This window comes from Ammospiza nelsoni, chromosome 7 (genome assembly GCF_027579445.1).
Source record: "Ammospiza nelsoni isolate bAmmNel1 chromosome 7, bAmmNel1.pri, whole genome shotgun sequence".
NCBI classification, from domain to species: domain Eukaryota; kingdom Metazoa; phylum Chordata; class Aves; order Passeriformes; family Passerellidae; genus Ammospiza; species Ammospiza nelsoni.
The window spans coordinates 6,768,453-6,793,225 of NC_080639.1; the positions used below are offsets into that span (position 1 = coordinate 6,768,453).

Sequence of the window (24,773 nt, forward strand, 5' to 3'; positions counted from 1 at the left end):
TGTATTTAAGGAGGATTTTGCTGAATTTATTGCTTTTTAAAACTGTCCTTCTTGCACACCTTGGGGCTGAGCCACTTCATCAGAGGTCATCTACAGCCTCTGGACTCATTTTCAGAACCTAATTACAATGCTATCCAGATAAATCAGCCTGTCAAGCATAATTGCCATGACTAAAATTTGATCTGTCATTAACAAAAGCCAGGATAGTAGAGCTAAATCCTTCATGGAGATTTAACTTCTCTTTTTTTCTTTATAATTTTTATCCTGGTTTCTTAAAGAAATTTGGCTTAAAAGCTGAAACTACATCAGCCATTCAATTCTCATCTCATTCTATGCTAACCACCTCTGAAGGTGAGAGTCACAGTCAACTCAACTTTGCTACAGATGGATAATGAGATTATTGGCTCTTGCAATTAAGGGATTACTATTCTGTGAGTATTTAAGAAAATCTTTAGTCATGTATAGTTATTGTAGTTTAGATGTCCCCTGATCTTCCCATAGGGCAGTTCCCAGCACTGCAAATTTTTCCTTATGTAGTCCTCTTCTTGTGTTTTTGTTAAGGGTTAATAAACCTTTTTAAATTTTCAAAGTGAGCAGTTGCTTCTCACAACTTGTCAACAGATGACTGTGTGCATGTGTGTTTTTTGAAACAACAGGCTAAAAATAATGTTAAACAACAGTAATAGACATAAGAAAATCCACACAAGAATGAAACACTTAAAATCTGTTTTCATGTGTTCTGCTATTCACAGCTGACACAGGTTAGTGTCAGCTAACCAGTTATTTAGTTTACTGTTTATGCCAGGATTTGCCTCTGAGTCTCATGGAGTTTTTTTCTTTCTTTGCTTCTTTGTCCCCATCTCTTTCCTTTCTTCCCATTCTCCCTGCAATTCTCTGGGTCTGACCCAAACCAATGTGCACCTTTAAAGTTCTGGCAAATTCTCTGCAAACCACTCTATTCCCTTCCTCTGTCTTGTTCCAATCCCTGGCCACTGCTAATCAGCTAGTGAGCATTTCAGCTCATCACTTCCTATAGTCTACCCAAGTCCCCCACCCTTTTTTCTCAATCCCTCTTCTCTCTTTGGAAATTTTCTTTAACTTCCAGCAGCACACGTTGTGCTTCCATGGCCTTACCTTCTTAACCAACCCATTTCATGTACCCTGACCATCTTCTATTCACCACACAATGGCTCCTTTCTCCCTGCAGAGATCCACTGGAGTTTCTACCCCTCCCTGCCCCTCCTCAGAGCCTGGAATTTGGGATTCTGTGGGCAAATCCCTCTCCAGAGTGTGTGGGCCACTTACCACAAGAGGCTCGGTGCGTGGTCTGGGCATGTAGGGAAAGGTCTCTCTCAGGAACGTGGTTATCTCCAGGAGCAGCTGACAGGCTGCCATTTTTAGTGCAAAGGGACAACAACATTTGGTAGGATTCACAGTGCCTAGGAAAGAATATTTCTGTCATGAGCAAGGGGCTAATGCAAGTTCTGGAGCCAAGAGGTGATGGACATTGTCACATATGGTGCATGATGCAAGCTGCACTGAAAAACAGGAAACCCCACACTTCTGTGCCACCTTGCCTACACTAAAACAGAATCAATCAAATAGCAACCATGGATTTACCAGCACATGAAATCATACTACCATTTATATTACATTGATTATATTATATTACATTATATTATATATTATATTAATTATATATTGTATTATGTTGTATTATATTATATATTAATTGTCTATTATATTGTATTCTTTATTATATTAGACTGGATTACATTGATATTATATACATTGATAATCCCATGATTATAGACATGGATAATATTATAGTATGTTATGTTGAAGTACCTACTAAACTAACCACAAGTTTGTGACATTTTCTATACATGTCATTTAAGGCTAATACAGGTTAAGAAGTAGATACCCTTCTTTTCCTTTTCAGTTTTGCATTCAGTCAAATCTTTTGCTGTTGTGGAAAAGAACTACTTTCAAATATAGAAAATTATCTTAAATAAATTGAGTTATGACTAGCTGTTAAAGAGATACTTTTCCTATCATTATTAATTACTACCCTGATAATTGGAAAATGTAGCCTCCTTTAAAGTCAGGCTTCTGTAATTGTGCAAGCAATCCATGTGCTATATCACTGCCCAAACTGGGCTTTTATGCAGTGATAAAAACAAATCCAGAACCACAGGGAGAGAAAGCAGAAGATAAAACACTACAACCAATGGGGAACAACAATACAGGCAGGCAAGCACCAGTAAACTGCAGCACACATGCATACACAAATGGTCTAAAAGAGCACATCATGTTTGCTACCACCTTCAGCTACAACAGGATGTGTTTTGACAATTTATTTTGGTTCACAGGGCTTGCTATAACTTGCATGCCTATACAGACATTCAGAATCAGTGATCTGTCACAGCTCTTCCACAAGGCACAAATGTATGTGTTTTCATCATCTAGCTGTTATACAGATTTTTAATGATGCTTTTTTTTTTAAATTTCTGCCTGAAAATCAGGCACTATACTGAAGTCAAGATTTGAAAGCCTTTAGCAAAGCTGTGCCAATTCACATCAGCTGAGTTGACCCTTCAATGTTCAGAAACTGAGAAGTGGCTGCTCTTATATAAATATTTTGGCAGAAGTAACTGTGAGGAATGGAGCCTGAACCACTTTAGACACTCAGGTGACAGCAAGGCTCAAGAAACAAATTATGACCCTGCTTACAACTGCAGTTTCTGTGTGCAGGAATTGCAGCTCACTTTCTGGTTTCCCCTTCCCTTTCCCATCCAAGTCTTTCCGTACTGTCACACATCTGTCATGTTTTACAGCAAAAAGAACAGGGGAGGAAGCTGGGGTGAAAGTGAGGGACTGGGAAATAAAGCTGGGTGGTGTCGCAGACATTTCTCCACAGAAATCCTTTCTTTCGGATTTCTGTGTCTTCGGGAGGCCAGAGGCCTCCGAAGACAAGGTAAACAATTATTATCAGCTGCTGGGGAATGCAACAGGGGCACCTATTTTGATTGGTGATTGGTTCATGTTTTATGTTTATAATTAAGGGCCAATCACCAGTGCAAGCCAGGGGACTGAGTCCTTGGCCACAGCTTTGTTGTGGATTCTTTTCTATCTCTTCCTAGCTAGCCTAGCTGCTCTGCAAACCTCTCTCTATATTCTTTTTAGTATAACTATAATGTATTATATAATATATTAATAAATTCAGCCTTCTGATTCAAGAAACAAGATTCACCGTCTCTCTCTCACCAGCTGCGCCCACTCAGGCGCGGTAATAGGGTGGCAATAAAATGAAAAGAGAAAAAAAAATAATAAGTGCTCCTAAAGCAGAGGTTCTTACAAGCAGGGGTTCTTGTAGTAAAGGGAGTCTCCTTACTGTCATCTAAAAAGTCTTCCTCCTCATCCTCCTTCCTCAGGCGCCTCTTGGTCTCCTCATCGTAGATGAGGCCGAGCAGGTTGGCAGGGCTCTCGCTCTCCGCGTGGCACAGCTCGTTGAGGCGGACACCAATGGCCTGCAGATGGACAAACACAAGCACGGCACGTGAGGATTTCAGCCCTACCACAGCGCCCTGGCTTTATTTTTACTGTCTAAAGGGGAGAAAAGGGCTGTAGAGAACAAACTGCTGTCAAAATTATAACTTATTTCCCCCTTTTTGTCAACAAAAATTTGCAAAGTGTCAGGATGTCAAAATTTCAGGATGAAAACTTTCAGTAAATTTAGTTAAACAATAAACCCCTCCAAACTGGCAGCCAGAAGATTAGGTCATTGCGAACTATTAATTTCTTCCACTTTTCTTTGTTTCTTTGATATATTTATTCCAGGTTTTTGCTAAGTCTTTCCACTGAGAATGTAGGTCTTCTGCTTTAAAGAAAACATGCTGTGAATTAGGAAACCAGTAACAGTCCTTATATCCTCCACAAGACAGTTAAATACCGATGGGAAAGCCTGCTTCCATCTTCAAAGGAGAAACACACTGATGCAATTCCCAGAAATGAGCTATAAGTGCTTAGAGGAGCTCGGAAGGTGCAGGGATAATGGTGTACAGAGGATCCACGGAAAGAGCAGAGTCCGTCAGATTTCCATCTTACATCCTCGAGGAATTGATTGTTTAAAGTGATTGATTAAGCTGATTGTTTATCATGGCTGTTTGCCAGCATCACTATCAGCATGTCAATAGCCCTTGTGGTGTTGTCAGCAAACTCCAGGTAAGGGTGTGTTAGCAAGGAGATTGCTTTCCTGCTAGGACACTTGAGAGCTCTTGAGAACTGTCTTGATTTTCTTTGCTGCACATGCACGAGTAGAACACAGATAAGTATGTGAAATTTTATCCTGTGAGGTCATCACTTTGTGAGGGGAGAGATGTTTTAAATTACAGTTTTCATCAGCATTATTCATTTGGTCTATTTCAGTATGAGGTAGTTTTAGACAAAGATACTAAGGAGGTTTTCTAAATATTTTACAAGTCAGAATTGATGGTCATGCCAGCACAACGCAATTTTCCCCCTGTGGATGAAGTGACACAGAAATACATAAATGGTCACTTATTCTTGCTATTAAACACTTCCTCTGAAACCCAGCAACAGGGGAAAGGGTAGACTCTGCTACAGAAAGAGAATGAGTTGATATTGTTGTGGTTTGCATGCTGACACAAATAGTTGTCAATCTCAGCTATCTCTGAGCCTGTACATTGCTAAAGGAATTGCACACATCTCAATTTTTTTTCCTTTCATATTTCAGGCATTTAAAGGAAGAAATTTCAGCATTTAAAGGAAGAAATGTTCTGCACGCCATAAAACAGTAATTTATCATGTATTATTTATGCTGTGTAGCCCACCCTAATGTTAAAGCAGTAAGACATAATCCCACAGCTTCCCATTTAATGAGCACTGAATTCCTGAAGTGTGTTTTTTGTATTTTCAGTTTTCTAGCAAACATAGAAGCAAAACCAAAAGTCCTTTTAACAGAAGCAGTCAAAGGAAGTGGCAGACTAACCTGATCAGAATAGATTTAGCATTGTATTATTTTAAAAGACAGCAGAACAAGTCAGGTCTTTTGATTTAAAAGGTTCTTTCCTGCCATGGGCAGTCCAAGTCACTGTGATTCTCTGATGGTTTTTAGGAAGGCTGGGGGTAAATAAACTCTTCTGGCCTTCAGTGAGAATAATCAGAAATATGAGTGAGCAGCAAGACACCTTGCAGAAAAAGGAAAATAATCCACACTCTAAAACTACTCTCCAAATCTTTTCTTATCTTACAGTTAGTAAATGCAAGGCTTTCCCCTTCTGAAATGTTCCTAAGCAGCAGCAAACACACACTAGTTTTAGAATGGAGAATGCATCCAGATAAGTCTTATGATGCCATTAAAGTTAAGGGGAAGACAATTATGCTAAATTGCCTATGATCAGATTACCCTGGCTCCTTTCTTATGACCTTGAATCACATGGTAATACTTTTGACATTATGAAAAGAAAACCTTCCTGGACTTTTTCCAGGTCAGGTATATCAGTTGCTAAAAATGAATGGCTAAAGAGGAATTTAACTGGCTTCTAACAGTTACTGTCTTTCTTGTCTTCATTTTTTTTAGAATCAGAGAAAAGGGAATGTCTAGAAGCATAGCATCTACAAACAGAGATGCTTTCAGAGTTCTGGCTCTCTGAAAACATGCAAAAATTCAATGACCATGTAATCCTATGCTCTCCACTTAACAGGAGTTCTCAAAGGAGTCAGGCTAAGGCAGTGACTTCATGGAATACAGAAACAAATACCTTCACCCTATTTACTTTTTCAAGGAACTTTGGTATTTGTGCTGTTATTAAGATAATCTCCTGTGTTTGAGACTTTTCCAGAGAGTAGGATGACCAGGCAGCATTTTCTGAGTTGGCTTTAGGAATGGAAGGAGGAGATCTGCAAAGACACTAAGCTCAGGTTCTAAGACCCAAGCTGGATTGTCCCCTGGGCTGTTCTGTGGTGGTAATGCATTAATGTGGTCAGCTTTATTTTGAGGTTCCCTACAATGTGCTCCACTGAGAAGCACATGTTGGTTTATCTTACAAGAATTCAAGTCAGCAAGGCAAAACATGATTTTTAAATTTCCAAAAGCATTGGTTTTTATGTCTTCTTTTTCTGGGGGGATGGGAATCATGGTGCTCACTGTAAAAACCACTGGTTTTCAGAAGAGGTGAGAAGCACAAAGCTCACTTCCAGGAGACATCTGAAACCAGTCAAAGGAACTTCTCCCACTATTTTGAGTTGTGAGAAATGACCTGTATACATGTCAGATGTTCAGCAATTATATCCTGGGGGCTTTACAAGGAAATTCCAAGTGACTTTCATAGGGCCTGATAAAGGCAATTGCCTCCTTCCTGCATGGTAAGAGATCACAATCAAATAAAACTTGAAGGATTCAAGTGCCAAAGAAAAACAGACAACTCTTTACATGACTCATAGTAGCTGTGTAGAATTCCTTGCCAAAGAATTCTAAGTGCTAACAGTCTGTATGGGTGCAAAGAGAAACTGAATTAAGTACAGCAAAGAGAAACTCATTACTAAAGACACAGCACCACACCTAGTTCAAGGAGCCCAAGGCTAAATATATTTGGAAGTAAGAAAAATAGAAAATAGTATCACAGCCCACATCTTCCTTCTTCCTTAGCCATTCACATATGACAAGTGCTGGAAAAAGGAGAATGGGCCAAACAGATTCTTGGGGAGAACATGTCCTAGCAAAGTCACTTCCCTTAGGAGAACAGGGGATCCTGGCAGGCTGTGAAGTGCAGGTGGGAAGGAAGGCTTCTGAATCCCCACCCTACAAGGACTGAAATCTGTACAGGATCCAATCACCTTCATATTTCGCCATATTTTTTAACGTAAGCAGAAGAGAAACCAACACTTACATCTCCCCACTGGTAGAAGAGCTTGGCTGCATTCCACTGCAGCTTCTGGTTCCTTTTGTTGCCCACAATGGGAGAACGGCCCCGGGACAGCCCTTTCTTGGTGATGTTGACGTGGTGGCCCTTCATCCACTCGGGCCAGTTGCCGCGATTGCAGCGGTGCACAAAGCGCGCGCACTCGAGGAACAGGGCTGCTCGTGCCACCACGGGAGCCTCCTGAAACGTTTGCAAAAAATCACCTTAGAAGCAAAGCACACGTTGGAGAAGCTCTCAGAACATTAGAGTATTCTGTGATTTAAAAACTGCTTTGCTAGCTTGCCAAGGAGTCACACGGTATGAGCGACGTCTCCATAAAAAGGTGACACCAGAGTCTCTCTGCATCATCTCACCTCTTGTGCTCATAAACACTGAGCAGTCTTGCTCTGTCCACTAGAAGGGCAGGAAGAAACACAATATAAACTCAAAAAGAACATTATACCCCTCTGTAATGCTCTCCTTCAGAAACCACCTAACTGCAAAAGCAGAAGCGTGTATCTAGCACTGTTACCGCACAAACAAATCAAGTTTTAGTTCCACCTTTGCTACTGAGCTTGCAAATATTGCAGGAACAAATGACACCATGGCACTGTTACTGTACAAACAAGTCAAGTTTTAGATCCACCTTTGCTGCTGAGGTTGCAAATATTGCAGGAACAAATGACACCACGGCCACACAGATCCTAGCGTCTGCCACTTGAGGTTCTGCTTCTGAATCTTGGGGATGAGAGCATAAATGGAGGCTTGTTAAAACTAAGAAAAGGACTATTTGGGGGTTATAATTAATACCCATGGAGACAGAAGTACATTACTCTGGTGTAAGTCAACAAAATTTCATTGCCCAAATTTCAATCACCTTAACAATTCAGTACTGATATAACAGCAGGCAGTTGAGTTTTGAAAGGACTGACTAGTTTTCAGAGGAAAATCCTCCTGTCCCTGGCTTGAAAGAATCACTTTAATGGAAGAAATTATACTGACTGCATCTTAGGTTATACTAAATCACCCAGCAGGAGACATGTTAGACCAATAAAGAATGCTTTTGAAACTTCCAGAAATGTTCAAAAAATGGACACAGTAATTTTGTTTCCTAAAGGGTAGCTCAGACTCAGGAGTAGTTTTTTTCCCCAGCAGACTACACTGCCAAAATAACATCCTTACAGACACAGAAAATTACTAAAAAGCAAATGGATTTCCTAATTTCCATTTAATTTTCCCCTTTCTTCCTGCAATTTCCACAACCAAAACTCCTGCAAACAGCAGGTTGTTAAACTAAGAATACAACAATGCCTACAGTTTACCAGCTGGCTTTAAAAGGTTCACTAACAGGGATTTCACAGAGCACAAACATGTGTTATACACTTTTAGCTGCTGACAGCTTTAATTAAAAAATTTAAACAGATCAGCAGCTACTTTTAAAGAAGGGCTTGTCAAATGTGGTCTCTAAATACTAGACAGGCCCTGAGACCCTGTAAGATGCTCTGTTGAACTTTATTAAATAGAGCCTCCAAGAGTGTTTTAATCAAAAACTGAAAACAGGAAATTTTGGACCAATGCTTCTAAGTTTGATTTAAGAAATTACTGACACAACATCCATCTGCAGCTTTTGCTCACATTTTTACAAACATTGGGGGGAAAAAAAGGCAATTCTCTTGAAGAGGAAGGTTTAAGCTGCCATGATGTTCTGATGAAGAAGGCAGAAAGCTGAATGCAGACACTCACTACCCTATTTAGCACTGGAAAAACATTACTAAATACTTGTTGATCACATGCATTATGGAACACAATAGTTGAGGATTTTATTCTTTTATTCTCACAAAGTAAAACCTTAACCATGGAGACATACTTGAAGAGATAAAGCCCCAGCCTTAGTCTACTATTAGTTTAGTTCACTAGCAATGAGGTCAAAATTTCTTAGCATACTGGAATCCTGTAAAGAAAAGTGTTGTAAACACGATGAAAGCACATAGCTAGCACAATTAAAGGAGGATATGTAGGATGGGGGCAAAGGGAGGAGCAGGATTAATTCTATAAAAAAATCACTATATTATTTTAAAATCACTGCAAAGACCTCCAGTATACAGGAACATGATAGGGCTCAAGCTCCCTGTGATTGCTTACCTGAGGCTCTCAGAAACCTGAAGCAGCAGCAGCAAGAGAAAGATGAAGATGTGACAGAATGAACAGAGATGGATTCACACAACAGAGAAACACATCACAAATGAAGAGAAATTAATCAGGCAGGTGATGAGCAGCTGAAAAGAACACAAGTTACCGTGGTCACTGTCAACACCTGACACAGCAGCAATACCCTCATAAGTCTGTCCGTGCCTATGCAACTGTTCACAAGCCCACTTTTAACATCAGACCTGCTATTTTGTCTTGCACCTTGAAATTGTTTTTGTGCTGTATAAATGTACATTAATTTGCCATTTTGTTAATAATTTGAGTCATCCCAATGAATTTTTTCAACAGATAACCTGATTTGTTCTAAAGAGCTTTAAATGACCTGGGTGGAAGGAACCAAATACAGAGTGGATTTGGAATTTCACAGCATCACATTATTGGCCATGTAAACCTGATTCTGCAGTTTTATCACTACAGAGTACCTATGTCCAGTTTTGTTGTCATGAACAATGACTTTTATGGCACTAATCAATCAGTGGTACTTTTCCTTGAGTCCCTTCTTAAAGTTCACATGGTACTTTGAACAAAAATTCATTTTTGGCTCTGTTCTCTTCAAGACAGAAAAAAAGGGCATGTAATACCAATAACCTACTTTTAACAGATGCCAAGGTAAATTTGAGTATTCTCAAAGGTGCTGACTGGGTAGCTCTGCTTTGTTTAAGCAAAAGTGAATGTGACATGAAAGTTGTCTTAGCAGGTACACGAAGACAGGTTGCAAGTAAATTATTAATCAGTGTCTTGGAGAATTGCCTGTTCCAATTAGTTCAAACCTCTCTGGTTATATCTACAAAATGGTCAAGTACAATCCATGACACAGTTCTTTGGTTTTGTTCCCAGTCTTTTACTCTGGGACCTGTTTGTAGCAATCTCTGACTTCCTTCCCAAGCATAAGCACTTCCACAGAGAAATATTTCTGCCATGGGAACTATCCAGTCTGCCAAAGACCCAGGGTGACATGGAGCCAGGATATTGAAAAGTATTCTTGCAGTTTAGACTTTGCTTCTACTGTCCCAGTACTTCAGAGGTCACCTCAAACACAATCCTACCAGAAAACAGCACCACTATTGCATTCCAACAAGGATAAAAGATTTACATGTCACAACAAATGAGCTCACACATCTTATTGGAGAAATGTAATGATGGCAAGTCATTTACAGCAGTCTAATTAGGATACTTGAGGTAACATAGTAACATTTATTGGAACCCTCAACATGAACTTAAGCATAGACTGAAATATCCCAAAGTAAATCAATTTTACTATTGCAAAGTCTGTATTTAATCTGGGCACATAAAGATGAAGCTGTCTGCAATGTATCAATTATCAGTGAATGTTTTCACATCCATATATTGATAGTGGTTTTAAAAATTTAGTCAAGTATGGATGCTGCTTCTAGGAAAATATGTTAACTGCATAGCCACTAAACCTAAGGCAACACTTATTTTAATACACAAACAAATTATTCACTCCATGAGGATGCATCTTTTGTTCCATTGCTCTAATTTCTTTAAATAAACATCCAGGCTGATCAAAGATTTCAAAGTTGCTGTAAGAATAGAATTCTGCAAACCTGAATGATAAAGCATGCTCAGAAAAACTATGGGAGAATTGAAACTGGAACTGTTTGCCTTTCATTTTTTAAAGGTTGCCTTAGCAACCAGGCTGGATAAAATGACTTAAGATGCTTTTCATTTGCATCAGACCTGATTCAAACTATTACTTCAAAAGCCTGAAACAGAAGTTAAAACACCTAGAATACTTAATTTTGTGTATACTCTGCTGACATACAGTGTGGGAATTTTCCATTGCCATTAAGAAATACTGTGATATGACAGGCTGTCACCTTTTAAGATATACACTGCATGTGACTGCCTAACTTTTATATATCTCCCATACTTTGTAGACAAAATGCCAACTGAACAGGTACTTGGAGCCTCCCAAGGCTATAGTTAGAGCAAGGCTTCCTTCATCTTTAGCTGAAGACCCTTTAGAAATTCTAATACCAACATTTTCTGCATCACTCAGTGGAATGGAGAGACAGTTACATTTTAGTTTGTAGAAGTCAGCTCTGGAAGTCAGACATCTTCAAACAGCTCGCTCTGACTGGTAGTTTCCAGCTGACTGCATGCATGGGCAGAGTAAGCTGGTCTGTGCTTAGTCATTTGGGAAATTTAAAAATTAGGTAAGATATTAACAGGCAAAAGGGACATAATTGCCAAACCCCATTTTACCATCTGATTTATCAGAACAGAGAGAGGTGCATCTTCAGAAGGCTCCAGGTGACAAACTTGCTGGGAATGAGCTCTTTCCTGCCCATGCACCTCACACCTTCCTGTGTTAGCTTAGAATTTGGAACAGGGTGGCAGCCTGGAAGCCTTGAGGACTGAAGCTGAGTGTCACACACTCAGCAGGCTGAAAGCCACCTTGTGAGCTCACTGCAACCCTGACTGGTAAGAGCCACCAGGAAGGGCCCTCTGTCAGCCCCTGCACCCACAGCTTCCATCCAGAGGAACAGCAATCCCTGGCAGGAGGTGTGAGGAACAGTGAATGGAAGCCGTGTCTGTGGGAAGATGGGTGAGGAGCACTCCAAAGAGCAGAGCTGGATGGGAACTGACAGCAACAGCAACTCCAGACCAACACCAATGCAGATGTGCTTGGATGTGCAGAGCAAGGGTGCAGGGTGAAGGTCCAGAGGAGAGGAGCACAGAGCATAACATCCCCACAGCCATGGAGCAGGCAATGCAGCACAGGTCAGGGCAGCAAGGCAGAGTCCATGAGCCTGAGACCTCCAGCAGTGAGCAAAAAAACTGAATTTGTGCACAAATGGCACAGCAGTCACACAGGTGAGAGGTGGGGCATGGGAAGAAAAGGGATAGAGAGCATGTGGATTTTAATCTTCTACTCTTTTTTCAGCTTGCACACAGCCAAACACTTAGAGAAGGAAGTAAAAAGCAGCATGCAGAGAAATTGCTAATATTTGACTGGTTTTTCACAGCTGTATTTGTCACACTCCTTGCCTGTCACATAAACACCTCACAGAGCCCCACTGGCTCATGAATCACAGGGTGAAGGCCACAGCTTTAGAAATGGGAGGGATTGTTAAAAAACACAACTGCAAGGATAAGAAGGAAGGAGATACAGAATATCAGGAAGAAGGGACTGAATTGCGTCACTTTGATTTGCACTGGCAAATCAGCAATATCCACATTTAAAAGCAAGGATACTGTGATATAATTTTTTTTTCCACTGACTGGCTCTGGTAACTAATAGCTCAGTGTTGCCTAATGCACTTAAACTCTGTCAGAACTTAAGAGGGGAATTCCTGCACCTCTCCAAGCAGTTATTCAATCTTTATTCTCTAGTTTGGCACTAGGAGCAGAAACAGAGCGTCTGTGAGAGAAGTACTGAGACAACAATACAAGCTTTGCACTGGCAATAATGCAGTTATGGGGAGCCATGTAATAAAAAAAAGATCCATTTTGTCTGCAAACTTGTCCACTCACAGATGCTAAAACTCCAGCTAACACCACCAGCAGCAGCTGGCATTGCTGTGATGCTTTACACTCTGTCTGTGGGGCACGAGGAGCACTAGTGAATGACAGTGGACCACCACGTGTGCACATGCTCTCAGCAGGAAACCACAGAGCAATCATCACTTACAAGGTCCAGGGCTGCTGCCAGGATGGAGGCATCAGGGATGGTGCCTGGCTCACAGCAGTTCAGCAGAAACTGGAAGCGCTTCATGCCCTGGCGGATCGCTCCCAGGTTCACAACGTTCTTGGATTTTCCTCCTTCTTGTTTGGAGGCCAAGTGATCATCAAAGCTGTGGCAACCTAAAGAGGGAGAGAGTACAGAAGGGATGCAGGGAGGGGTAGAGAGAAGGGAACACAGTCTCTCACCAGTAAAAAATGGGGAACAAAAACCTCGATGAGTACAGCCTTAGTGTAAATCTCTTTCTCTCCTTGTGTTATCTTGAAGATAACAGGTTCATTTTCGCAACATTCCTGACTTCCATGAAATAGACACACAGCTAGTCAGATTCTGGCATTGGTCATACTGATATCTTCCCAGAACAGTCCCACCATACTCAGTGTGGAAGCCCAGGAGCTACTCCAACACAGGTGAACTAGGATGTTGTCTTTCCTCCCCACCTGTTTAACACAGATCATCTTGCTTACAGTTCTTTTTTTTCCTTAATAATCTCCTAACTTACTTCTCTATTACCTTTTAGTTTAAAGTGCAGCATGCATAACCCTTATTTCTCATGGATCAGTTTAGTAACATATCTACTAGGACAGAAAAAACAGTAGTGAATTTGTAGTCTATGTGGAAATCAAGCACTTTTTTCAGGCAAACATCTGCAATTGCCACAAGAGTGAAGAGGAAAGTGAGACTGGCCTCAACTCCTAGATTTCATCATTCCAGCCTCTCTCCCTTGAAGGGTCTTGTATGTTTTGGGATGGAAAAGAGTTCAGTTCAAAAATGAAGATGGCATCCCACCCTGGGGACAATTTAAAATTCTATGTATAGAGTTCACACCCTAAATCAACTAATCCAAATTAGCACTTCTAGTGCAGAACATCATTATGCAATTGGTAATGATAGAGTTGAGAGAATGGTAGAAAGACAGATTAGAAACAAGGAAAGCTGTTTGAAGGTCAAAGTGTTTGGTAAAAAAAAGGAAAGTCAGTTTCTGGGCTTTCTTTCTTTGCCCATAATACTCTCCCTGTTTACATCTAAAAGTACAAAAGTTTACAGAACACTGAAGGAAAAAGCACTAAAGAAGAGAACACAGAGTAGAGAATTCAAAATTGGTTTTAAATATAGATAACTTGAAAGACAAGAGTAAAAACATCAGCTCTACAGGACTTTTTGTCTACTTCAGGAAAGAAGGATGGCTGAAACTCACTTCCTAGAATTACTTGGAAAGAATTTATGCACCACAAAAAAAAAACCACAACAGAAAATAACAATGTAGATCTTCACTTTTCCCTTGAAGACAGAAGTATATAAAATTTCAAGAGACCTCTTTACAAATTCCTTGTCCTTTTTTTTCTCCAGTGAAGCTGTACCTAGTTACCAGCAAACAAAATGTTCCTATGTTGGGAAAATACTCCATTGAAATGGATCAAACCAAGTGGAAAGAACAAGTAGAACACTTACACATGTGAGCAGTTACAAACATCCTTCCAAGTCCTCCTGTTTTCTTATAGCTTTTATATCTTATCTGAGCCTCCCTGCTATGACTGTTATAACAGCATCTTCAGTAAGTGCCCAAAGGAACATTTTGGGTCTCACATAAAAGCACTGTAATTCTATCCCTGTCTATGTGCTCTTAGTATAGGTAAAAAGAGGTATAGTTAAATATTTATTTACTTTAAAATAAATATTTTTACACATGAATGTGTAGATATATGTATACATATGCACACATACAGATACACACACATATGTATGCTTACATACATCTGTAACACAGAATTTCCAGTGGTCTACATGATAAATCACAACGAAGATTACAGTTCATAAATAATGTCACAAATTGTTCTACCTTTTATAATTTCTAATGCAATTTATTTCTCCTTTATGCATTACCTCTTAAATTTGGTCTGCTGTTAAAAAACCCAAAAACACAGGAGGAAACACCACATGAAAAAAACACAAGAGCAAAGTAATAGCATAACACCATGAATGACAGAAATGAGAAGGCAGAGAGAGGTTCCAGGATAATGCCTATGATCAGATCTTGAGGGATTTAACAGTACACCCATCTGCCATTAAAAGGCTTTTATTCTCCCTTTGTTAAGCACAGAAAAACTGATCTATATGGAAGATAAGGAAGCACTGGAAATTTGAAGGCTCAGTGTACTGCTGCTGTAGAATTCTACTGGGTTATAAACTGTCCCACCACGAACAGGCTCTGATATCACTGTGCACATGCAAGCACAGACATACAGAGGGCAGATACAACTATTTTTGCTAAAGCTATGTGGCTCTCATTGAGTATCAGAGACCCTTGTAGATACAGTGATACAGCTTCCTTAACTGTCACACTTTGCCTCATAAACTTTTATTACTCTTGTATTAGCAAGATTTTAAAAAAAGTAATTTTCTACGGCAAAATATGAAGGTCATCTCACAGGCACACTGCAGAAACAGCTGTGGCAGTCTGTAAAGTTCTGTAAAGTTCTCACTGCCCCTCAGCCATCTCTAACCATTTTTAAAATATAGTGGAAGTATTTCACACCCACTTCAGCACAAAACAGAGGATGAAGAAACAAATTTCTTCCGTTGCTAGGGAATGCTGCCAGACTACAACAAGGTGCTGAACTGATGCATTCTCATAAAGGAACAATATTTTTCATCTAGGAGCTAACAGAAAGGCACCACCATTCATCAGTGGCAGATAATGACCCGTTTACAGAGACAAGATATGCTTATATTTTGCAATTATCACTTGCCTTAAAAATGCCTTAAATGCATTACACTGCAGGCCTGGGACAGGTGATGGCAAAATAAACACAATGCAATGTCAAAGTGCAATGTCAGAAGAAAACCAAACATAATGCCAGAAAATGTAGCATATCATAAAACTACAGAAATCATGTTAAAAAATAAAATTGACTCCTTTTTGTGTGTTTTTGGGAATCCATTTGTGTTGCCTTAAAAAAAAAGTAACAGAACTTCAAGAGACAAGGTTATCCCCCTGGCAAGAAGGATGTGCTTTGAGCTGACAACATGAGCATGTCAATGACTGCATGATATCTTAAAACAGATTATACCATGACCTTGCATTATTCATAAAAGCACTTTTCAGACATTGCTGACTTTGAAAATACATAACAATTAAATACACTTCTGTGGAACAGAAAAGGAATGTTTCTATTCTTACGTTGTGTGCTAAGAAAAAGGGACAGCATCCCTAACAAATGGTATGCAGAGACTAGACATGCAAACACAGAAGAAAAGAGATAATTACAACAAGGTTTGTGTAGGGTTTTCCATTTCTGTGCTGATATTTGCTAAAACTGCCAAATAGTTACAAATTGAAAAAACAAAACTAAACAAAAAAACAGATGGAATTATTGTATTGGACAACAGAAGATTTACATACCTAATTTTGAACTGAATAAGTGCTTTGAAGCAAGTATTAAATTTCAAATTTGATTTGATTTTAAAAGCCCAAATGTTGTATTTTATAATTTATTTGGATAATCTGATATTTTTTTTAGAAAAAAAAATTTACCACAGCTTTTTTCTAAATCAAAACAAAAGCAAGAAGGAAGGGAAAGAAAACAGTTACAAAGACTAAAAAATTGGAGAAGGCTACGATGGAGACAAAAACCATGGAGAAAGCAGGAAAAAAGGGAAAGGGGTAAAATACAGAAAGAAATATATTTAAAAAAAAATGATAAAAAGAAAGCAAAAAGGAGACGAGAACCCTGATTTCTAACCATCTTTTTCTTCTGTGTGATGGAGCTTGGATGGGTGTCTTCGGCAGGTGCGCCATTTACCAAGACGCTTGAAGAAATTCTCCTCTTCGTCTCGCCCGTTGTCCAGGCCTCCTCCTGGCCCCCCTCCTTCTGACAGCTTCACTGCGCTGGTAAACTTCACCTGTGCAGGGACAGAGGGGCTGGTCAGCCTGGGGAACCTGGTTAGACACTCATTGGTTGGGCACAAACATCTACAGAGGGGCCGTGAGGGTCACCAGAGTAACACAGCTGGGTCTGGGCATGGATTTACATAGGCTGAAGCACTTCATCTTTTAAGCTTTCTGCTTAAAGGATTGGTCCTTCTTGAGAGGCTGTGGAAGGACAAAGAAGGCAGGAGAAGTGTGACCAAAAATTAAAGCTCAAGTGTTGACAGAGCCTGCGCTTTCCTCTGAGTGCACCTGAGCAGTGTAAGTTTAACCTAGTCTTCACCTTGAAGTACAGAAGTCCAGTGTCAAATTGCCATGGCTCTACTCTGGAGACTTCTCTGACAGTCTTGTTAGCTGCAAAGTCCATATTGAATAAAAATGTTCCCATGTGCAGCTAAAACCAGCCAGATCCTGCCTTTTTAAGCTCTCTGTAATCCAGCCTGACACATTTACCTTGGAGCTCTGCCTGATGAAGGAGAGACGGTCGACAGAGCTGATATCCAGGAGATCTTCCACCCCATCAGCCAGGCCAGAGAGGGAGGAGCGCTTCAGCCAGTTCCCTGTCACAGAATGAGCCACTCAGTGCAAATCTAAGCATTCTTCCTAGAATAATCTATTTCTCCACAGTGGCCACACCAAGGCATGAGAAAATGAGAGACAAGCATAAGGTAACATTTTCATGTAACATGTATTAACTACTATGCAAGGCCAGGTCCTGGGAATTGTAACAGAATATTCTCTGTCAAACAAATGTTAATTTGGAATATTTCTCTTCCACAGACAGGAACAGTGCCTGTGGGATTACAGTACTAGCCTATTACATTAGAGGAAAAATTTCACTAATCTATTTTGACAAAAATATCCCCTGATCTCTTTGGCAAATTGCTTACATTTCCCTTTGCCTCACTTCCACATCTGCAAAACGGAGCGAGCAGCAATCACAGCTTCTTTTGGGAGAATATACAGACAATAAGGAACTGTGCTGCAGGATTCCTTAAACCAGCTATGTCTAGCTATGTTTCTCTGCACATGCAATAGGTATATAGAATAGAAAGAGACATACATTTACCTATGGGGAGTTTGAGTTTCTTTCGGAGGGAGATGCGTCGGGAGCGAGAGCGGGAGCGCCTGTCTGTGGTGGTTCCAGAGTGAGCCGTGGTACACTCGGACGTGTCCTGCTCAGACTGACTGCTGGTGTCACTGGCTGCACTTTGTGACTTAAACATCTTCCTCCAGAAGTCCTTGCGTCCCAGATTGGCCCCTTGGATCTGCTCATCACTGGAACAGAAGGGATGCAAAGCATCAACTGCATTTCAGTGAAGTTTGGATGCTCAGGGAAACAAAATCTCCTTTCTGCAGCACACTCCTAATCTCTCTATTGCTTGAGGTTGTTTCATTTTGAATTCCAAATACACTGCTCTTAGTGGGACATAACAACACACTCAGTGTTGTTCAAGACACAAAATAACCATCTTTTCTGCCCTTAGGCACTGTGGCAGAACATCATCCCCCTCTAGCATAGACAGCTTATCTGCTCTGTCCATCAGACACGTGGTGCACATGGGTGAGATAACCCAGGCCAGACAGATGCCCAAAAGGGAGTTCTCTCTGGTTATTATCAGACAGTGTACATCCCTGACCTTGAGAGCGAGGTGTAAAGAGATAAGTGAGCAATCCTTAACTGAGAGACACTTTACAACTATAAAAGCTACACAAAGTTTCATGGAGGCACAAGTCTCCTACACACTCCCTGGAAACCTGTAGGGCTCCTTCCCCAGGCTTGGATGCATCCTGGTGGTTACTTCTCCAGAAATTGAGAGCAAAAGATTTTTTATGTATGCCCCACCAGAAACAGATAGTAAGATGCATTGAATCCTAATCTAAAGTATTTCTTCTCTAGCTGTCATATGGGTACCTTATTACTACAGTGCACCAAAATGTTCATCTACTAGTAGTGTTTCTTTTGTTTATCCTGTGTAGTAAGTAATCAGTCAAAATCTTATGACAGTTAAATTTGTGTCCATTAAATAAATAATTCATTTTGTAATAGACCTAATTGGTTGTTACTAAGAACGCGAGGAGTGAGAGCAATCTGTGGTGCAGGCTGCCCCTAAAAAGAGTCACTGCCAGAAATCTGAGTCAAAGGAAGGACTTGTTTAAGCTCTCCTCTCCATTCCCAACATCCATTGAACAGGTCATTCCAATTTTTAGTTTCTACACATGAAAGTAAACCACCTTCTTTATGTCACAATGAACTACACTTCTAAGACCACATTAGTAATTTCTACAAGCATTTGTAGCCGAAAGCTTTAGAACATAATGACAGCTCATTTAGAACTGGAATTGGGACAACATTTTTTACTATATTCTTGAGATGTCCCACAGCTATGGCAGGGCTCAGAGAGGAACAACTTGCTACAATCCTGCAGAGCAGTAAAAGGCTTTGTGTTATCCCTGCTGTCTCAGCAATAGTGAGACTTTGCAGGCTCAGTTAAGGCAGGATGTGATGTAGAGCTCTGGGCCCTTGTGCAAGCAATGTCTTCATGCAGTGCATCTCAAAGCTCTTTAACAAGACACACATGTATTCAGAGGAGTTAAATGACTTGCCCAAAAATTACTTAGTGATCATTGGCCATTTGCATAATTTTCTAAAATTCTCAAGAGTATTGCCTAAGTTTAATTCAATAGTAAATGGCAGAATTCTTTGGACATGGATTTCAGATGTACAATGCCAACAGCTGGTTGATTCCCTGTGCTGAAAAGGGAACTACAGCAATCTTCAGAGCCCAAGGCAGGTCAGGAATGGACAGGCTCTCACTTAAGTATTAATGCCTCTGAGCAACAACATGGAAGCTGAAAAATAATAAAATCCTCACCCAGGAGTACAAACGAATCTTTGAGAACAGTAGTGGTTAAATCTCTGAGGAATTAACATGTTCTGGTAGCATGGTACACAGTATTGACAAATCTCCTGCATTGTCATTTGCAAACCTCTGCTGTTTCCCTACCAAAATCAGGATGGGTGCAGTTGGCAGCACTGAAAATAGGCATTACCCAGTTGGTTGCAGAAGCTCCTGTGTAGACACTCAACAGTTTGCTGTACCATCCAAGCAGGTGAGTCTGCTCTCCTGCCCCTTTGCACCAACCCCAGGAGGGAGTTGCTGGCATGAACACATTGAACAATTCAATATTTATATATTTACTTACTGCTCTGGAGTCTGCATGGGGCGGCTTGAGACGTAACTCCGGCACTCATCAGGGGCAGCTGAGGCCTGCCCTTTGTCAATGATGACACTTCCTGCCTCAGATCTACACAAGGTAAGATAAAGATAAGATCTACATAAGATAAATAGTCAGCCAAAGCAAATGGATGGCCCATCTCATGGTCATCACACAGAACTGCACATGGAAACCTGCAAAGTAGCTTTAGAGAGGCACTCTCTCCTTAGCAACTCACATATTATTCCCAAAAAAAGGCTTCAGCTCCTAGCAGCAAAGCGAAGGTTTTCAGGACTTTTTCAACTCTCTTAATCCTTCTTCTCAACATTTTAATATGACAAATTCCTCAAAGCACCAGAGGAAATTTCTTTTTGATAAAGAAGCATGTCAGTATTAGATTTCTTCTGGGACTTGTTTTGCATACCAGGGTTTGCCTGTCAGAAAAACAGGTACACATCCCAAAGGATGTGGATGCATATTAAAAAGTACATGCACTGAGTGTTTTGGGAGTGACACTGTGCTTCTTAGTTCTCTTAACCTCCCCTTGTCCCAGTGTTTCCTGTTCTCTTATGCCTCTTATATGACACTGCCAATGATTTTCTCTGCAAATTTGTTGCAGTCTCAGATCGTTAAATTTTAAAGGAGGCTGCTGCCACAGCAAAAGTCTGTACATCAAGAACTGACAAGCTCTAAATATAAAACAATCCTCTGGGACTTCCTATATTTGTGTTTGGCACAGATAGCCATAGAGTCATATGCAAGTCAGTCATTTACCTTCTCCCTCCTGACACTCACCTTTTGCTCCCAGAAGGTTTTGGCTCTTGCTCTGTTTCCTCTGTCTTTTTTCCTGGTATTAACTTTTCAGCACTGTCCAAGAGGGCACTGAGTGCCACTCTCCTGAATACATTCCCATGGGCCTCCTTGATAAACTGCACCAGCTGTCGGATATCACAGTACAAGCCCTGAGCAGCAAGACACCATGGGAAAAAAAAAAAAAAAACAAATTCAGTCTGCAGTTTCTAAAGAAGAGTGAGAGTCAGTACTTTCTGAGGTACTTCACCAGGCCATAACTTCTCCTCTGGCTCTTGTGTGATCTACTCTTCAGGTGTATGGTTTGTGGTTTTTGGCTGGAAACTCATAGTGCAGAACAACATGATCTGCATTGGGATATTGTAGATGGAGAGGTATCAGAGGCTAAAAGAAAACCTGTGAAATGAGTGAGATACAAACTTAAAGTTTGCTTTATACCATTCATCTAGACCACAAACTTAAAAGACACAAAATACCTCAGGTGTATGTGAGAGGACGTAGAGTGCAAACAACTGCATGTTTTTTTCAGAACCAGGGATATATTGGGATTTTTTTTTTGTTATTTTAGAGCTTCACATGATATGAAGAGAGAGGAATGACTCACTCATTCCCCAACCTCCCTCCTACACTCAAAGCCCTTTTTAGTTCTGAACATCCATACACATCTGTGATGTGCAAATCACCTCTATATCTGAGGGGGCAAGGGGATGGAGGGAACAGTTTTACAGGGCTTGAATTTTGATCTGTGAGCTTTCCTGAAAGACCTTGGATTATTCTGAAAATTCTCAGCAAGGAACAAATGAAAACAAAAACAAACAAACAAAAAAAACTCAACAAATTTATAATTTCACCTGTATCCTGATTAAGGTTTTTTTTTTTTAAAGCAGGATATTGACGACAAGATTAACTTTAAACAATGACAAAGCAACAACAAATCTGCACACATGCTCTACATGCTGTATTCTTCATACAGTCACAATTAACAGTGTTACCCTTAGGGATAAGCTTCACACTAAAACAGGCTCTAGAAAGAAACACAATTTATAAGAAAAATTTACCCTTAGTGCTCCTAATCTAGGTCCAATAATGGGGCATGTTTTTCTGTATGCCACCAAATAATCTCTTACAATAAACATTCCAAAGGAGGAATATCCATAAGAACTAGAGGATTTGGACATAGGTAGACTACATTGCTGATTTAAGTATTAATGTGGTTTTCCTTCAAGGCATTTATGTGGTTTTACTTCTCACAGAGCATTACTGCCCCTTTAGCTGGACTTCAGTGTCTCTACAGCTCTGCTGTAACGATGGAATACAAGAATATTTCTTGTTTGCTTCCACGAAAAATCCTAATTTCTGACAATAAAGCAGATGGCCTGAGACAAGCTGCTAGGGTACACCAATGTGGGAGAAGAGCACTTATGTCACTCAGTCTACTGACTGCTCTGGGAAGACAGCACATGCATAGTAAAAAGGAACACTTCCTTTCCTCCACGTGTTCAGTAAATTGAATGTTTGCCTAAAACTTGGGAAGATCTACCAAGATGCTGTTCAGTAATTCACACAGTCTAGCACCAGAGGGCCACATGGTTAACCAAGTGAACTGCCTTTGACTTTGCTGAAAGGTGATTCATTGCAGCTGCTGTCTTAGAATCAAAGAGTAACTGAAGTTGGAAATGACTGCTGAGATCCTTGAATCCAACCATTAACACAGCACTGTCAGGTCCACCAAAAAACCATGTCCCTGCTTCACATTCATATCTTTTAAATCCCTTCAGGCATAGTGATTTTGATCACAATCCTATTTTGATCACTTCTGGTTGGAGCTTTTATATTTTTCATATGAGGGGATGGTAATCTCTCTTCACAGAGCAGGGAGACAAAACAATTCCTTCTCTAGTTGGGGACCAAGGACAAATGATCCAAATTTCAGGCCCAAGAGCACAAACAATGGAGACTGAAGAGAGAAAAACAAGAAGGATGGGACTGCATGGGCTAAAGCTGTAACTGGACAATTAACTCCAATATGCAAATGGACCAGAACTTATAAAAGTGAGAGACCCTGTGACCAGTTGTCCATTTTTTGGCCATTTGGGTTCATCTCGGGTGCAGCCCTGGCTGGGCTCTTGTGCTGCCCAAGGTGCATCCACTGAGGCCTTTTAATAAATCCCTGCTTTATTCTTTAACTATCTAGCCTCTGTTCCAGGTGAGCCTTCTCAAGGCATCAGTTTCACCACATCCCTGAGCAGCCTGTTCCAATACCTGACCTCCCATTTCAGTGAAGATATTTTTTCCTAATATCTAATGTAAACTTCATCCGATACATCTTGAGACCATTTCCTTTTGTCCTGTCACTTCTACCTGGGGCAAGAGACTGACCTACACTTTGATACAATCTGTGTCAGGAAGCTGTAGAGAGCAAGGAGGTCTCCCCTGAGCCTCCTTTTCTCCAGGCTAAGCAACTCTGTTTCCCTCAGCTGTTCCTCATAAGACATGTGCTCCAGACTCTTTCCCAGCCCCATTTCCATTTTTTAGGGAGAAAACTTCAGGGTGTCCCCAGATTCTGAGATGCAGCTCCACTAGTGCCCAGTACAGGGAGACAATCACTTTGTTAACTTGGTATCAAGTGCTTACCAGGTTTTCTGGGCTGTGGAGCTCATGTGTGGTGGATGCACAGCGAGTGATCAATGACTTGAACATGGCACTCACAATAATACCTTCCACACTCTGGGCTGTAGACTTGTTGTCCACTGTGGTGAAGTTATTCCCAAATCCAGCCTTATCTGTAAAATTCAAGTACAAGCAAACCATCTTGTTGGGAACAGTTTAAAAGGGAGGGCTTAAAGACACACATAAAGGAATTATGATTATGATATATGAGACATATTCCCACCTAATATCCTATGCTCAGTTCTCTCAGCCCCACTCCACAAAAAATATAGCAGAAACAAAGGGTAAAATGAATGATAAATATGAAGTACTTCCCAGAAATAGATGCATTATGAAAAAGGATTGAAAATATCAGGACAATCCTAGCTTTGTTCCATTGGCATCTCTCATTTAGAGAAGTGCAGAATAGGCTTCAAATTTGAATAACTCCAGTTTTTCTAGTTACCATTCTAAGGGATAAGAGGTGTTTGATTAAGCAGCAAAGTGACAACACCCATGAAACAAAAATCTTCTGAACTATAGGAATGCTTTTCTTGGAAGGTGCACAAGAACACCAAACTTTCAGAAACACTCAAAAAATAATTACGCATTTACATGAATTACAAAAAACATCCCAGTTTCCTGAGATGAGAGAAAAGACTCTCAAGAGCTGCATAGGCTGTCATGTTTCAAAGAATAAGCCAGTCAATAATTGATGAATACTTAGGGAAATGTCATATGGGAATCTTCCTCATGAAAGCTGGCTATATAAAGTTCTTTGATGCTTTCCCTGAAATTCTTGGCACCAAAGACAGGCTAATAAATTAGTCAGACTCTGAGTGTTTCAGAGGAGCTATTCCTACTCTGTTAAACAGCCACTCTTGAATGTTGCTTCATGCAGTGACCAAGCATAAATACTTAATTGTTCTAATACAACAAAAAGGATTTTTAAAAAATCCTCAAACCCCCCTATGTACACACATGCATTTGTAACTGCAGGCATATGCATGTGTGTCCATATTCTCATTCATTCAAGCAGCTCTTGCTGCTTACTCTGCTGCCTTCTAAGCTCTGAGGCACCCAGAGGGTTTTAAAGCTCCATTATACTTCCTTATTCAGAAAAAACTGTGTATTAAACTGGCCATTCCCCCTGGTGCCTTGTCATGTCATGAAGCAGAAAACTTCCTGCCCCAGGCATGGTTCAATGAAAATCTCTTCTGTGAAAAGCCATGAACAAGAGGTAAGATGAATCAAAGGGAGCCCTTCAATGTCAGGTGCATTGTGTGCCACAAGATCTAGAGGCAAGGTGGTCAGATCCAAAGAGCTT

The 24,773-nt window shown here is 40.4% G+C and overlaps 1 protein-coding gene across 1 annotated transcript in view; it reads right to left on the reverse strand.

The window, feature by feature from the left end:
• The window catches only part of UNC80 (unc-80 homolog, NALCN channel complex subunit), a 124,160-nt gene that overhangs the window by 69,369 nt on the left and 30,018 nt on the right, over window positions 1-24,773 (reverse strand). Inside the window, exons 16-25 of the mRNA XM_059476229.1 lie at window positions 23,432-23,580; window positions 20,783-20,949; window positions 19,976-20,077; window positions 17,838-18,046; window positions 17,222-17,328; window positions 16,644-16,743; window positions 12,790-12,962; window positions 6,912-7,124; window positions 3,395-3,530; window positions 1,306-1,439 (exon numbers count right to left, since the gene is read on the reverse strand). Coding sequence (XP_059332212.1) covers window positions 1,306-1,439; window positions 3,395-3,530; window positions 6,912-7,124; window positions 12,790-12,962; window positions 16,644-16,743; window positions 17,222-17,328; window positions 17,838-18,046; window positions 19,976-20,077; window positions 20,783-20,949; window positions 23,432-23,580 — 1,490 coding nt within the window. The remainder of the gene's footprint in view (window positions 1-1,305; window positions 1,440-3,394; window positions 3,531-6,911; window positions 7,125-12,789; window positions 12,963-16,643; window positions 16,744-17,221; window positions 17,329-17,837; window positions 18,047-19,975; window positions 20,078-20,782; window positions 20,950-23,431; window positions 23,581-24,773) is intronic.